At 55.7% G+C, this 12,741-nt stretch overlaps 1 protein-coding gene across 6 annotated transcripts in view; it reads right to left on the bottom strand.

Annotated features, from left to right (window-relative positions):
- SZT2 (SZT2 subunit of KICSTOR complex) overlaps positions 1-12,741 on the bottom strand; it is a 62,983-nt gene that overhangs the window by 16,316 nt on the left and 33,926 nt on the right. For 4 of the 6 annotated variants that reach the window (XM_068952817.1, XM_068952820.1, XM_068952821.1 and 1 more), the window contains 17 exons: positions 12,371-12,509; positions 12,007-12,127; positions 11,641-11,770; positions 11,372-11,524; positions 11,158-11,260; positions 10,687-10,804; positions 10,313-10,424; positions 9,761-9,879; positions 9,189-9,353; positions 8,459-8,543; positions 4,669-4,857; positions 4,351-4,548; positions 3,822-3,991; positions 3,471-3,637; positions 2,974-3,071; positions 2,110-2,242; positions 1,869-1,996 (listed from right to left, as the gene is read on the bottom strand). In XM_068952817.1, the coding sequence (XP_068808918.1) occupies positions 1,869-1,996; positions 2,110-2,242; positions 2,974-3,071; positions 3,471-3,637; positions 3,822-3,991; positions 4,351-4,548; positions 4,669-4,857; positions 8,459-8,543; positions 9,189-9,353; positions 9,761-9,879; positions 10,313-10,424; positions 10,687-10,804; positions 11,158-11,260; positions 11,372-11,524; positions 11,641-11,770; positions 12,007-12,127; positions 12,371-12,509 (2,328 nt within the window). The remainder of the gene's footprint in view (positions 1-1,868; positions 1,997-2,109; positions 2,243-2,973; positions 3,072-3,470; positions 3,638-3,821; positions 3,992-4,350; positions 4,549-4,668; positions 4,858-8,458; positions 8,544-9,188; positions 9,354-9,760; positions 9,880-10,312; positions 10,425-10,686; positions 10,805-11,157; positions 11,261-11,371; positions 11,525-11,640; positions 11,771-12,006; positions 12,128-12,370; positions 12,510-12,741) is intronic. The other 2 variants (XM_068952819.1, XM_068952823.1) reach the window with 1 other exon arrangement.

The following is a 12,741-nucleotide window of genomic DNA, read 5'->3' as shown; positions in this document are numbered from 1 at the left end:
CAACCAGATTAGACCTGACTGTGCATGGTGAGTCCTGCCACAGCGTCACCACCTGGAGCCCTTCCACAGCCAGGCCATTTTGTTTGAGGTTTTGGAGCAGCAATTGCTCAAGCCCATCACTCCAACGGCATCATGCTGAACAGGGACTTACGTCTGAACCTACAAGCAGGCGGGACTGGCTGCTCCTCCGCACTGCTGCTGTCTGCAGGTAGAGACAAGATCAACTTCCCAAAAAGAGCAGTGCCCAACTTTGCTGGACCAGCCAAGCCAGGCGCTACCTGCCCTGGGACCCAGCCTAGGCATGGGAGAGGAAGGGACCACAACAGTGTATGCTCCGAGCACCTCCAGCTCACTATTTCCCAGCAGGGCGGCCCAGTCCCCCACCTCATGTAGCTACACTCCAGACAAGCCTGTCTCCTCCAACTCTGCTGTGCCCTGCCAAAAGAGAGCAGTAAGGTATGAGATAGCACCCAGGAGTGCAGGCCACATTGGTTTCCAGGCCATGACAGGTCAGCTTGTCTTCACTAAGTTGCCAAAAAAAGCCTCTGAGGAGTGAGCAGAGCACAATGGCTTGAGGACAGGGACATTCTTCTTCTGGTCCCACGCTCACTGGGGAGGTCCTGGATTGCTGGTTCCAAATAAAATGAAGACCCAGCTCTGTTGAGCCCCAAGCACTTGCAGTGAGCAGTGCCTCGTTCTGCTGACCTCTGCATGCATGGCTCCTCCAAGCTGTGCCCAAAGGAAAGGCTTGCTCCGTACACTTCTACTGATTACACGGGCTGTGGCTGTCTTGTGAAGGACCACGTCAGCAGTCAGAACGTCAGGCCATTGCCAGGGCACCTATAAGCACCTTGTAGGTGGGACAGATGATTCAAATAGCTTTTCCAGAAGGCCTGAGATGAACCCATAGTGTTACATGCTGAGAATTCACTGCTCCCCAGGACTTCCCAGGTCCAAGCGGTATTGGGAAGCACTAGCATAGGGACACACTCACTTCATCCATACCAAGAGATGGGAGCTGCAAGGTCTTTTAGTTAAATGCGACCAATGAGTTAAGAGCTAATACTGTTCCAGTGTGGACAAATTCTGAGCTGAGCCTTTCTCATTTGCTTCAGGAAAAGTAGTTCCTCCCCACCTCATGGAAGGGGAAGATGGACAAGGCTGAAGCACAAAAAATAGAGCACCCTCACTCACTTCAATTCACCTGGACTGAAAGGAGCACCAAGCAGGTGGTAGACACGGTGGGTCCAAGCCAGCTGTGGCCTAAGAGACCTGAAGGGCTTCTGCCTTGTGTGGAGCCATGGAAAAGCCCCTTGACAGGCAAATACACCAATAACGTTTGGCAAGGAGAAACAGGTGAAAGCCACGCAAGGTAGGTACCTTGTTTGAGGCTGCATGCTCATGTGGCACCAGTACTACCCACGGAGGTGAGCCACACTCTACAAGCAGAGCGCAGCCATGCTGGAGCAACGTCCCCTCCCAAAGAGAAAGCTACGAGGCATGTCTAGAGCAAGACGGGCTGACAGAAAGACCGAGATTATTCCTTCTGGGAAGGCTGTGCACTGACAGGTAAATAGGATGCAGTTCCTGATCTTTCCCAAAGTCCAAAATCTCTCTAGGAAAACCCTTGAGAGGATGAGGGACTGAAGAATGCCTTGAAAGAGGCAGAGTCATAAGCAAATCTGAGAATAAGAGCAAAGAATCTGAGAATATCTGAGAAGAAGGACACAAGAGTTGACACAGACAACCTACTGCCCACCTCTAGTCACAGGCAGTCTCTCCAAGCAGAGGGGCACCCTGTCCGCCTATCTTCTAACCTTAAAAAAGCCCCCAGCACCCAGCCCCACAGACCTTGGCCAGGTACTCACCTTGCTCAGTGCTGCAACGCCACTGGTGGAAGTTGCGGCCCAGCAGAACAAAGTGTCTGACGGCTGCAGGACGAGGGCTGGCACTCTGGCCAGGTTTGTAGGGCAGGAAGGCAGTGTCCCGATTGCAACTGCAAAGGACAGCACCAAAGGCAGCTGACAAGCAGAGCCCTGGGAGTAGGGGCTGCACAGCCAATCAATGTTTGCTGGTCCCAAACAGCCCTCTATGAACCGCACGACTCACCAGATCCGCTCGAACACCTTGACAGCGGTGTCGCTCGCCAGGGCAGTCACCAGGCTCACCACTTCCACCAGGATGGAGGACAAGAGGAAACGGGACACGATCTCGACTGAGCACTGCTGCACCGATGGGCACCCTGCATGGAAGAAGTACTGTAGGACAGGCACCAAGCTGCCCCAGAGCCAAGCCCTGTCCACCTGGGCAGTGGAAAGGGCAAAGGGAGCCCCCACTGCAAGTTCCTGCCTTGCCTGGGCCTGAGGCAGGCAGAGCTGGAGAACAAGGCCTGCACACGGAGGAGGAGGAGAGAGGGGCTAGAACATCCCCTGGTTTCAGGCTCTGGCCCATGAATTGGGACCTGGACCAAGCTCCCTGCATGCCCTGAGCAGGGCATTTCATTCCCTCGCTCTTTCCTTATTCCTGTGACAAGGACAGCTCTATCTGCCAGCAGGAGGTGTGACAGCAAACACAGAGGTGAGAGGTACTCAGGCAAGCAACAAGGCAGCAAGAGGGCAGCCACACATACCCCAACCCCTCCATGAAGGGCATCCACCTCCATGGCAGCTGCAGTCGAGTCCAGTAAGCCCTGGACTTTGAGCATGGCAGATGCAACCATAGGCTTTAGTAGATTTGTTCAGCTGCACAGACACATGCCAGGATTCCTGCCAGGGCTCTGTAATGCTGATGCTGGCACTGACGCCAATGGGACTCTCATGGGGTTTGGGGAGAGACAGGGTACTTAGTGAAGTAGAGATCAGCAGCGGATGCAGGGCGGATGGCTCAGTGCCATATGAGGACTTGCCCTCAGAGCTCAGGGGAGAAGGGCCCATCCTCAGCCCATTCAGAGGGGCGGGGTCCTGAGGTACGTACCCAAGTGGTTCATAAACGCCATCCACTCCCGGCAGGTTTGACTGAAGAGCGGGTGCATGGTACCTACATCCCCTTCTTCCAACTGGCAGGCTCGGCGCCTGGTGGGAAGGAAGTGAAACAGTTACACCAGGTCAAAGCTTGCAGTGACGAAGGCACAAGGTGGAAGAGTTTCCTCCTGTCACCAGGGCAGCGCACCCTTTTTGGGTTGTTACAGCCCTTGAGCTTAGTCCCCCAAGGACCTCAGCTGTTGCGTAGGGCCCTAAAGTATAGGGAGAGGGGTCGCTGGCAGGGAAAACGAGCAGTGCTCTCGGAAGGATCAAGTGGAAGGATCAAGACAGCTATCTAACTGTGTAAGGGAGAAACAGCAAGGAAAGGGGACATGGTCCAGAAGCGTAAGATGCATACAGAGCAAGCAGGACGTCAGGCTGGGGAGTGCTGTACAGCAGGCAGAGGGGAGCAGCATCTGTACCACTGCCTGGCCAGGAGGCTGTGCTTGCCTTTGTGCCTGTTCCAGTTCAGCTGTGGCTGTGGCCCGATCCTGGCTCAAATGCTGCTTGACGCTCTCAGTCTTGTGCCGCCGCCGCGTCCGAGCCTCTTCTGGCCGCTCCAGCACAATGTCGTCCGTAGTCTTGGGGCTGCCCAGCTCTGAGGACTCTGCCTTGCTCTACAGAGAAGAGGTGTTTAAGCCTCTGAGTATCCACTGCCTAACTGGTGCTCTGCTCTCACATCCCCCACTCCCAGCCTGGCCTCCCTGCCCCAGCCAGCTCCCTGCGCTCCATTCCTCCCAGCCTGATGCACCACAGGGGCCTCCAGGCCCTGCTTCCCACCACGTCCCTCAGTAACGTTACCAGCATGTCCCAGAAACTGCGGCGTCCCAGCTTGCTCGTGGGTGTGACGGGCTCCCCAGGGCTGGACGAAGGGGTGGAGGTGAAGTGCAAGGGTGGAGGACAGCCTCTGCCAGCCCCACCAGTGGCCATGGCCAGGCCCTTGGTCTCTGACATGGTCCTCCTAAGGCCTCCTGCGGAGACAGTGCAAATCAGACTCTGTAGTCTCTCCTGCTGTGCTGTCCCATCCTCCCATGCCCCTGCATATGCCACTGTGGCTGGTCAGAGCCTGGCTGGAGAGAAGCAAGCCCTCAGCAACACCTGGCAAAGTCCATCCTTGTCTTAGGGAGCAGAGACAGACCTTCAAAGGCCTCTTCCAGACCTATTTTCTATGATGTTTCTTCCCACACAGCACAGTGTGCACAGGAGGGAGCAGCTTCCCTCCTCCTGAGCCCCCGAGCCCCCCAGCCACAAGTCCCCCTCAGTACAGGCTCAGCTCCGGCAAGCGGGAGGAGCAAGGCAGCCAGGATGGCTGTCCCACCCGAGCTCTCACCAGCAGAGCCCAGCTCCTCCAGGTCCATGGTGCCCAGGGGGCAGGCGGCCTCCACGCAGAGCGGGGCTGGCAGCAGGAGGAACTCCATGACGGCGTCACAGAGAGCGTGGCGCAGAGCTCCACGCAGCTTCTCGGACAGCTGCAGCAGGCTGATGTTGCCCTTTTCCCAGATATCCAGGCGCACCAGGAGGCAGGGCTCTGCGGTGAAAGGGCAGTACTGCACTGCTTTGCTCCCCACCATTGGCAACCCTCACAGGGGCCCCAGGGGACGCAGAGGCAGCGAGGCATCAGCAGCTTGCAGCCTGTTTCGCTCCGTACCTGAACGCAGGGTGCCTGTCTCTGGCTGGTGCTTGCTAACTGCAGTGAGGCTCTCAAAGTCGGCGTCCTGCAGCAGGCCCACAACGGGCGAGGAAGAACGCAGCTTCAAAGGGTCAGGCCTCTCCCCATGGAGCAGTGAGGTTGGGCTGCCGTTCTCATCCACAAACGTCAGGGCAATGCACGCGATCCCTAAAGGAAAGGGCCTCTGTCAGCCCAGTGCTGGGTGCACCCCAATAAGCCCTGCGTATGGCTGACAGAGCAGCGTGGGTGGCCACCCAGCACCTGCACATTGGGACTTGGGATCGTCCTGTCGCCACTTAGGTTGCAAGGTTGCATGGTGCCATGGGCGCGACACGCAGCAAGCAGGCAGTGCTCGCAGGAGGGGACGCAGCCAGGGGAGAAGAGGCTAGCTGTGCCCATGGGGAGCCAGGGTACGAAGCATGGTGTGCTTGGCACAGTATCCCTGTCACCCCAAGAACACCTCTCCTGCAGCATCACAACAAGCTTTCCCCTTGCTCTTCAGGAGCTTGTCTGGTTGCCCACCCCACATGCAGGAGGGGCCTTTATGCAGGGAGATCCAGGATGGGGTCCACCATCCCTATTTTCTCAAGGGACAGGGTGCAGCCAGAGCCCAGACACTCTCTAGCAACCCTCTCCAGGCCATGCAGGACATTGAGTCCCTGTGGAGGAAGACTATACACATGACGGCGCCTTGTTGCAGATTACCCTCATAGCCCCCTCCACACTGCACACACGTACAAGGTTAGGTGCCTCCACCACACACTCCTACCAGCACAGCAGCCTAGCACCTCAGATTAGCCATGAGTTGTTGCAGAGTAAAATCCAGGGCCTTCCTACTGCCTCACTGCACTGAGCCCCACACATGCACAACAGGGCAGTTTGGAGGCGCAGAGCAACAATGGGGCACCTACTTTGCAGCCCATGTGCTGCACATCGTGGTCCATGCAAACAGGAGAAGCCCCAGGAACTCTCACCTGGTCCACTATGGACCACACCTGGGCAGCAGAAATAGGTGCCCACTCCCCATGCCTTGCACTTGCTGGCAAGAGCACCAGGGAAGCAGCAGCAATGTGGAGTAGCGAGGTCCAAACCTCACGCTGTAACCTGGAGCTAGATGCTCCCGCTCCCCTTCAAGATCTCCCAGCTGATTAAGCCAGCATTCAGGGGACTGGAAAGCAAAGCTGCCTCAACACTGCCAAAACATGACATGTCCAGATGTGAGCAACCTCAGCCCCAGCTGAGCCCAGCCAGCATGGCATTGCTGAGCCCATACTCAGTCACTTCTCATCGAGGGAGCAAGAATGGGAGTGGCACCAGACTCCACTGCTTCCGCACAGCTACCAAACTGCACCTGACTGTATTCACAGCACAGCGTGAAAGATGGGTGCTCTCTCCATGCTGTGATAAATCCAGCCCCAGCACTGATGCATCCTTGCTACTGAGGGAACAGCAGCCTGTGGCTAGCTCTAATCAGCAGACCAACAACCTGGTTTCCATCCTTCCTAGTGAAGTATAAGGTCTGCAGCCACCTCTCCTCCATACATTTCAAATGCAAGGGAGAGGGTGCTGAGATCTCTGCAGCATCCCCTGATGACTCTCCCCCAAACAGGCACAGGAACAACCCTTTATTCAGCAAATAATGGAGAAGTTTGTAATTTCCTAGATATCAATGGTAGAGGGGACTGGGATTTCACTCGGCCTCGTTCCCCTTTGGAGAAGGGCAGAGTGCCTCACACAAGTGCTCTCCCGCCTCATGCAGCCTCTCATGGCAGCAGGGCACCTCTCTGGGATGTGGGTGTCAACACAGTGGTACCAAGAGTAGCAAATCCACCTCACATCACAGCCAGTCTGAGCTCTTCCAAGGACACTTGCCCTCTTTAAATAGTAAAACTCCTCATCTGTCTGGCTTGACAGTCAGTCCCAGGCCAACCAGAACAACAGTGAATGCTCATCAGATTCTTCCCCGTGTAGGTAACTGCAGACCAAGAGGAAGTCACTTCCCCCTTCTCCTCAGGATAAGCTCCTGCAATGAGCCCCTTCAGCTTCCCTGCTCTGGCAGATCGCAGCCATTCCTGTAGCTCTGCTCTGCTTCCGTCCTTCTTAGGTGAGGAGAACCCAGCACAGCATCTCAGTCTCCTCCTGCTGGGACGCATGCTCCAGAGAGGGAGCACCCACAGCAGCGTTTTCAAGTAGGCTAGGTCAGCAGCCACAGGAGCAGATGCCTTGTTTGCATGTGCTCCCCCGGACAGAGACAATTTGCCAAGCAAGCACCCTGCAGCAGGCTCTGTCCCACAAGGCAGAGATGAAGGCTGCCCCTGCCCTACCAGCAGAAAGGCTCACTTCCCTCAAGCTGGGAACAAGGCTTTTGGTGCCATTATGGGAGCACAGAGAAGCAGAAATGCAACTGCTAAATCACAGGTAAGAAACAGCAGGATCCCTGGCGACAGACACGAACTGTGTGCTAGTCCCTCTCCCAAGGTACTAGCCCTCACACCCCTCAGTATCACAGCAATGCCACCAGAGACTGGGGCACCTGCACAATGCACCTGAGGTGCTCAGCGCTGGTTGCTTTTATCATTTACATGCTCTTACACAGTGTTGAACTGAGGTTAAGGCATCTCTCTTGACAGGCTGTGGCCACTGGTAAGAGTGGAGAGTCACACTTTACTGGGCTGTGACCACCCAGGACTGGCTATCCTGGGACACAGCCACTGGGAAAGTTATGATGCTACTCCTTGGAACATGAAACCACAGTTGAAACATCATGATCCCTGTCTTCCTTAGGGAGGAGATGCCTGTTTGGATGCGTGGGAAAAGAGGGTGCAGATTTTTGGAGTTCACTGCTTGCAAGCTAACAGGGCAGCACACTGTCCCTCAGCAATCTCGGATGGCAGAGCTGCCACCTCAGGGCAACAGAAGCTCTTTGGCCATTTATCCAGCCAGCAAGGAAGAAGAGACTCAGCTGAACAGGGACACGGGGACGCACACACGCACACACACACACGCACAGATACACAGAGGAGCCAGAGCTGAAGCCACAACATGAGGAAGACAAGAACAGCAAGGACCAGAAGGGCCAGGGAGCTGCATGGGAAAGGAAACCAGAGCAATGCCCGGAGCCACAGGTGCTACCTTGGAAGTGGGAGAGTGGAAAGAGATGGTGCACAAGGTCCGACATGGTACCTACATAACAGAAGAACATTCAGACAGTGCACAAGGGACGCAACAAAGGACACGATGACCAGATGACAGGCCATGTTGCCTGGATAGGACAGCCTGCTGCAGGATGGGTCCTATGCAACCCCTCCTCCAGCAGCTCACAGAAAAGGACAAGGGCACTGCCCCCACAGCCAGCACCCAGTTAGGCACAACATCTGGCTATTCCTTCACAGCAAGGCTCCTGCAGCGTGTGTCCCTGCTCCCACCTCCAGCCCCATGGCTTCACCCTCAGCTCCACGGAGTTGCTGTGCCTCACGCTTGCTGAGGTCCAGCCTCATCTTGCCCGATAGCTAGTGCAGGCTAGGGCTGTTTCCTACAGCAACTGGTCAAGCTCAGCAAGTTGCTCTGTGGGAAGCCTTAGCCCCACTCCGCCACACGTACAAGGGCGCATCATCTCCCGCGCACACACCCTGCCCACCTCCCAGCCACTGGAGGAACACACTTCCCTGATACTTGCTCTCCTCTGCCATTCAGGGCTCTCCAATATGGTAAAGCAGCTCCCTGGCACACAGCCCTGCGCCTCGTTCCAGTGAAGAGTTGCGCACAGTACCTTTGCCACCAGTGCCTTGGCCGCCCGGCTTGTTGTACAGATAGAGATCCTGGTCAGGGGTGCTACCGCTGTGGTGGAAGTAGTGCTAAGGAGAGCAAGGAAGAACAGTGACAGAGACTGGAGGACTTGTCTTAACTGTAAGCAGAGGTCCACGTACGTGCAGAGTTCACCTCCAGGCCTGTAGCAGGCAATCCAGACCCTCACAGAACATTTGCCAGCGCAGCCTTGGCCACTGCTGGGCAGACAGAACCCTCCTACAACTTTATCTGGAGTTACAAGGCACTACACATCTGGCTGTGCTGAGGGGGTGGATAACCGTTCCCAAACATATTAATCCTGACATTTCTGCCCTTAGCTCTAAGGGAACCATGCAAGGATCTAAGCTCAGCCTTAAAGGGGGTCAAGCAGGGAGAGATACCCTCCTTGGAGAAGACTCTGGACATGAGCTTGTGGCTGCTACTTTTTGCATAGCAAGTGATCACCTGTGTCAAAACAAGGCCTGTTAAAGTTTACATGGGCCAAACAGGAACAGCTCACAGTCCTGCCAGACTCCTCCCAGGCTTCACTGTTCGATGCCAGTTCATCCCTACCACTACATGGCACAGTCGGCTTTAGAAAAGGGACTGTTTCCATGACAGTCGGGAGCATGGTGGCTGAACGGCCCCAGCTAATGACCCCAGGAGCAGGGGGAAGCTGGGCAGACAGCTGTCCCGCTCACAGCCCTCCTCACCTTGAAGTGGTGCTCCACATTGCTGTCTGTGTACTTCGGGGTGTGCAGGAAGATAAGCAGGTTCTGGCGCAGATAGTAGGCCACCGCATGCAGCCAAGGCAGGGCAGAGGGGGGCAGCGCGAACTGCAAGACCTCTGTGGGTGGCGTCCCAGGCGGCTGGATAAACTGTGCAGAGGGAAGGCTTTAATACTCAGCTGAGACCTAGGAGTGTGCTCTGGGGCTCTGATGTCGGTCCAAATTACACCAGCTGGCTACGCGAAGGGAAAGTGCAGGTCGCAGAACACAGGCCCATACGCAGCATCCTGACACAGATGTAGGCAGATGCTCCAGGGGTACCACAGGGAGGCCCTGCCACACTGCGAACCTCAGCAGAGGGGATCCCTCCCTACCCTGGCACCCATACAGAATGCACCTTAGTGAACACTAGCCTGAGCCAGCGCTGGAGCTGGGAGTAGGATGCAGCAGATCGCCCTCGCCTTCCCTCTCCCGGGGCAGGAGAGGATGAGACAAGTCAAAAAGGGAGAAAATATTACAAGCTCTGGGACGGGCAGAATGGCTGTCTGGGGAGGTACCTCCACATCCGCTGGGGTCAGCTTGCAGTTCCGCACCAGCATCACAGTGATGATATCCAGAGTAGCCTCATCCAGACGCCTGCGCAGCACTTTCACCAGCTCATCTGTGATCTCAGGCCCTGACAGGGTAGCAGAGGCATGAGCAGCTTTTCCACCCCACTAGGTAACAAGGACTACTGCAATAGGGAGGGCCCTGCCCAAGGTATGCTACCCTTCTGGATGCTTCCAACAGGGAACACATCTTTCCCCATCATCAACTTTGTCAGGTGTCTTTTTCTACCCGTCACTTAATCATACAAGACTGCTGGCACAGCAGGCAAAGGAGAAGCACTCCCGCACAGGGAAAGTTGGCATAAGCCACTTGGCCTGCAGGAGGTTTCATCCTGGGCCATGGGTCCTTTCTTTACGTCCCACCCAGGCAGAAAGAAATAGCAGCTTGCTCAGGACGGAGACACCCTCTGGCACTTCAAGCAAGGAAGGTAGGGACTGGAGTTGCGTTCCTCCGCTTTGCATCAGTACAACTCATCTGCTGCTGGGCACCATAACACTTACCTGCTGGGGCAACCCCATGGACCATCAGCTGGATATGCCTGTCTACCTGTCCCACAGGGCGGGCAGAGTCCACACTGCGGCATGAGGCTGTATCTAAAGACGAACGAGAGCCCTGGAGAAGCAAAAACAGCCACATGGAAGCAGTTTCCACGTGAATCTTGGATCCATCATTGCTGCCAGCAAGGTCAGGCAGAACCCACCCACTGCTGCCCCATTCCCTACATATACAATCTAAATCCTATCATACATAAAATCCAGGTCGCTGGCACTACTGAGCTACCTCCCCTCCCCAAATACCCACCCTTCTCTGTTCCAGGCATGTACCTTGTCACCCAGGGAGACCCACGTCTACTCCCACAGAGCAGCAGGCTCACCATTAGATCCTCTGGGTAAATGGGCTCCTGGCTGCGTGTCAGTGCCAGCGAGCGAGATGCTGAACTAAGGACGCTCTCTGCTTCCCACACTTTCCCACTGCAGGTGGTTTCAGTGAGTCTGAATATAGGAGAAATACATGTCAGCATCCATTTCCAAGGTTAGCAGCATCATACCTTTGCAGATACTCCATATCCTCCTTGCCCTCCCCCGTGCACTTCCTGAGGATCAGTCCTTATGACAAGGTGCTTGAGCAAAAATTGATGACTCTCTCACAAAAATCATCCTTTCCCCTCCCATGTAAAGGCTGGGCATAAGGAGAATAAGAGGGGACTGGCTTGATGTGACTGACTCAGAGATCTGCTGCTTGGGTCACAGCAGGGTCCCTGACCCTGGGCAGGTGCTTTCTGCCCTGAGAAGCTCACAGCATAGAGTAACACATGCAGCAGGGCAGGGTCAGGCTCACTTCTTACCGGAGGTAAAAGACAGATTTAGTGGCACGTTCTTGGTAGACAAACATATTCTTCCTGTTCACTACAGAGAAGGCGTTGAGCACTGAACGAAGCGCCTGGATAGCTGAGGGCAACACGGGATGTTAGCTACACCACATGCCCCTCTGTTTCACCAACCCAGCCAGAAGCAAGGCACTCAACACCCACCCTGAGGGGGAACCTGGACTATACACACCTCGCGAGACCCCCATGTTGGGGCCCATCTTGAGCCGTGAATGCACGTGGATGAGGGTGCTCCACACCACATCACAAGCAAAGTGCCCTGGCATGAACTGCATGGTGGCAGCCAGATAGTCCCGGGGCTGGTAGCTCTCCTCTACGGAGTAATCTACAAAGAACATAGCACACAGCTGGAGCCACAGCACAGAAGTCACTGTCTTTTTAATCACTCAAGGGCAGGCAGTAGAACTGCTGCTGAGGCATGGTCAAGGGGAGCAGTCATACCATCTGTGGGCAAGGCACGCTGCCTGTAAGAGGTGTAGGGTGTCTCACTCTTCCAGATGTCCTCCTCGCTCTCTGCCACCAGCAACGAGTTGCACACGTGGCTGTCGTGCAGGTCCTGCAGCAGCAAGCGCTGCAAAAGATGAGAAAGAACAGGATTTGCTGCTTGCAGAGCCCACAGAAGAAGATGGCAAGGGGGAGGGATTAGGGCCCTTCCACTTTGATCCTAAACTGGGGCTCAACCAGCTGAAATGGCTTCATGGGCCCTGCTCTGAGCAGGGCCTGGACCAGATAATTTCCCGAGGTCCCTTCCCATCTAAGCCATTCCAGGATGGGCAGCTCCGCCACAGCCCTCTGCAGATTTGTTACCTGATTAACGACCCTGCAGATTTCACTGATCTTCTTCACCACCAACTGATTGAGACTCTGGCACTCCCCTGACTGCTCCTCTCCCATCTCTGCTGTTGCTGCCTTCTCCACACTCAGGCTGCTTTACAGGAAGAGGAAAGACAGGCTGGTCAGCAGGGCACCTGGACAACACCTGTCCCTGCGTGCTGGGAGCAGGAATGCCGTCGGGAATGAGGGCTGCTCCCCCTGTACGGAGCACCAAAGTCTAATCCTGCCAGCTCCCCACCCACACAGGTACGAAGGACACCTCATCTGCAGAGACAACAGAGTGGCAACAAGGTCCTAGTACAGAGAAGCAGCAGCCAGGCAGGAGGACCCTCCTTACCGTGTGTGGTAATAGACCTCCACTCGGTCCTGCTGGATTTTTATGATCAGCCAGAAATCCGGCATGAGGGGACACCTGGGTTCCTGGTCGCTCATCAGTGCCTCCTCATACTCCGAGTCACTGCTCCCCCCATCATAACCTGCAACATATCCTTGCTTTAGTCCCAGACCACCTGGCAGCCAGCCTCCTCTCAGAGCACAGCAGGCTCTGGGAGACAGAGCTGTTCACAAACCCTGTTCTCAGAGCCTGGGGTCTCCCCAGCTCAGACCCACTGTCCCACATGCTCCCCCACGACCACTGTGGTGCCAGTGTCTGGCTACATGCTATCTGTCACTCCTGTCCTGGGAGCAGCAGCAGGGCAGAGCCCTGTA

The sequence above is a fragment of the Struthio camelus genome, chromosome 8 (genome assembly GCF_040807025.1).
Source record: "Struthio camelus isolate bStrCam1 chromosome 8, bStrCam1.hap1, whole genome shotgun sequence".
NCBI lineage: Eukaryota > Metazoa > Chordata > Aves > Struthioniformes > Struthionidae > Struthio > Struthio camelus.
Note: the sequence above shows the minus strand (reverse complement) of the source record. Positions and strands in the feature narration are given on the sequence as shown.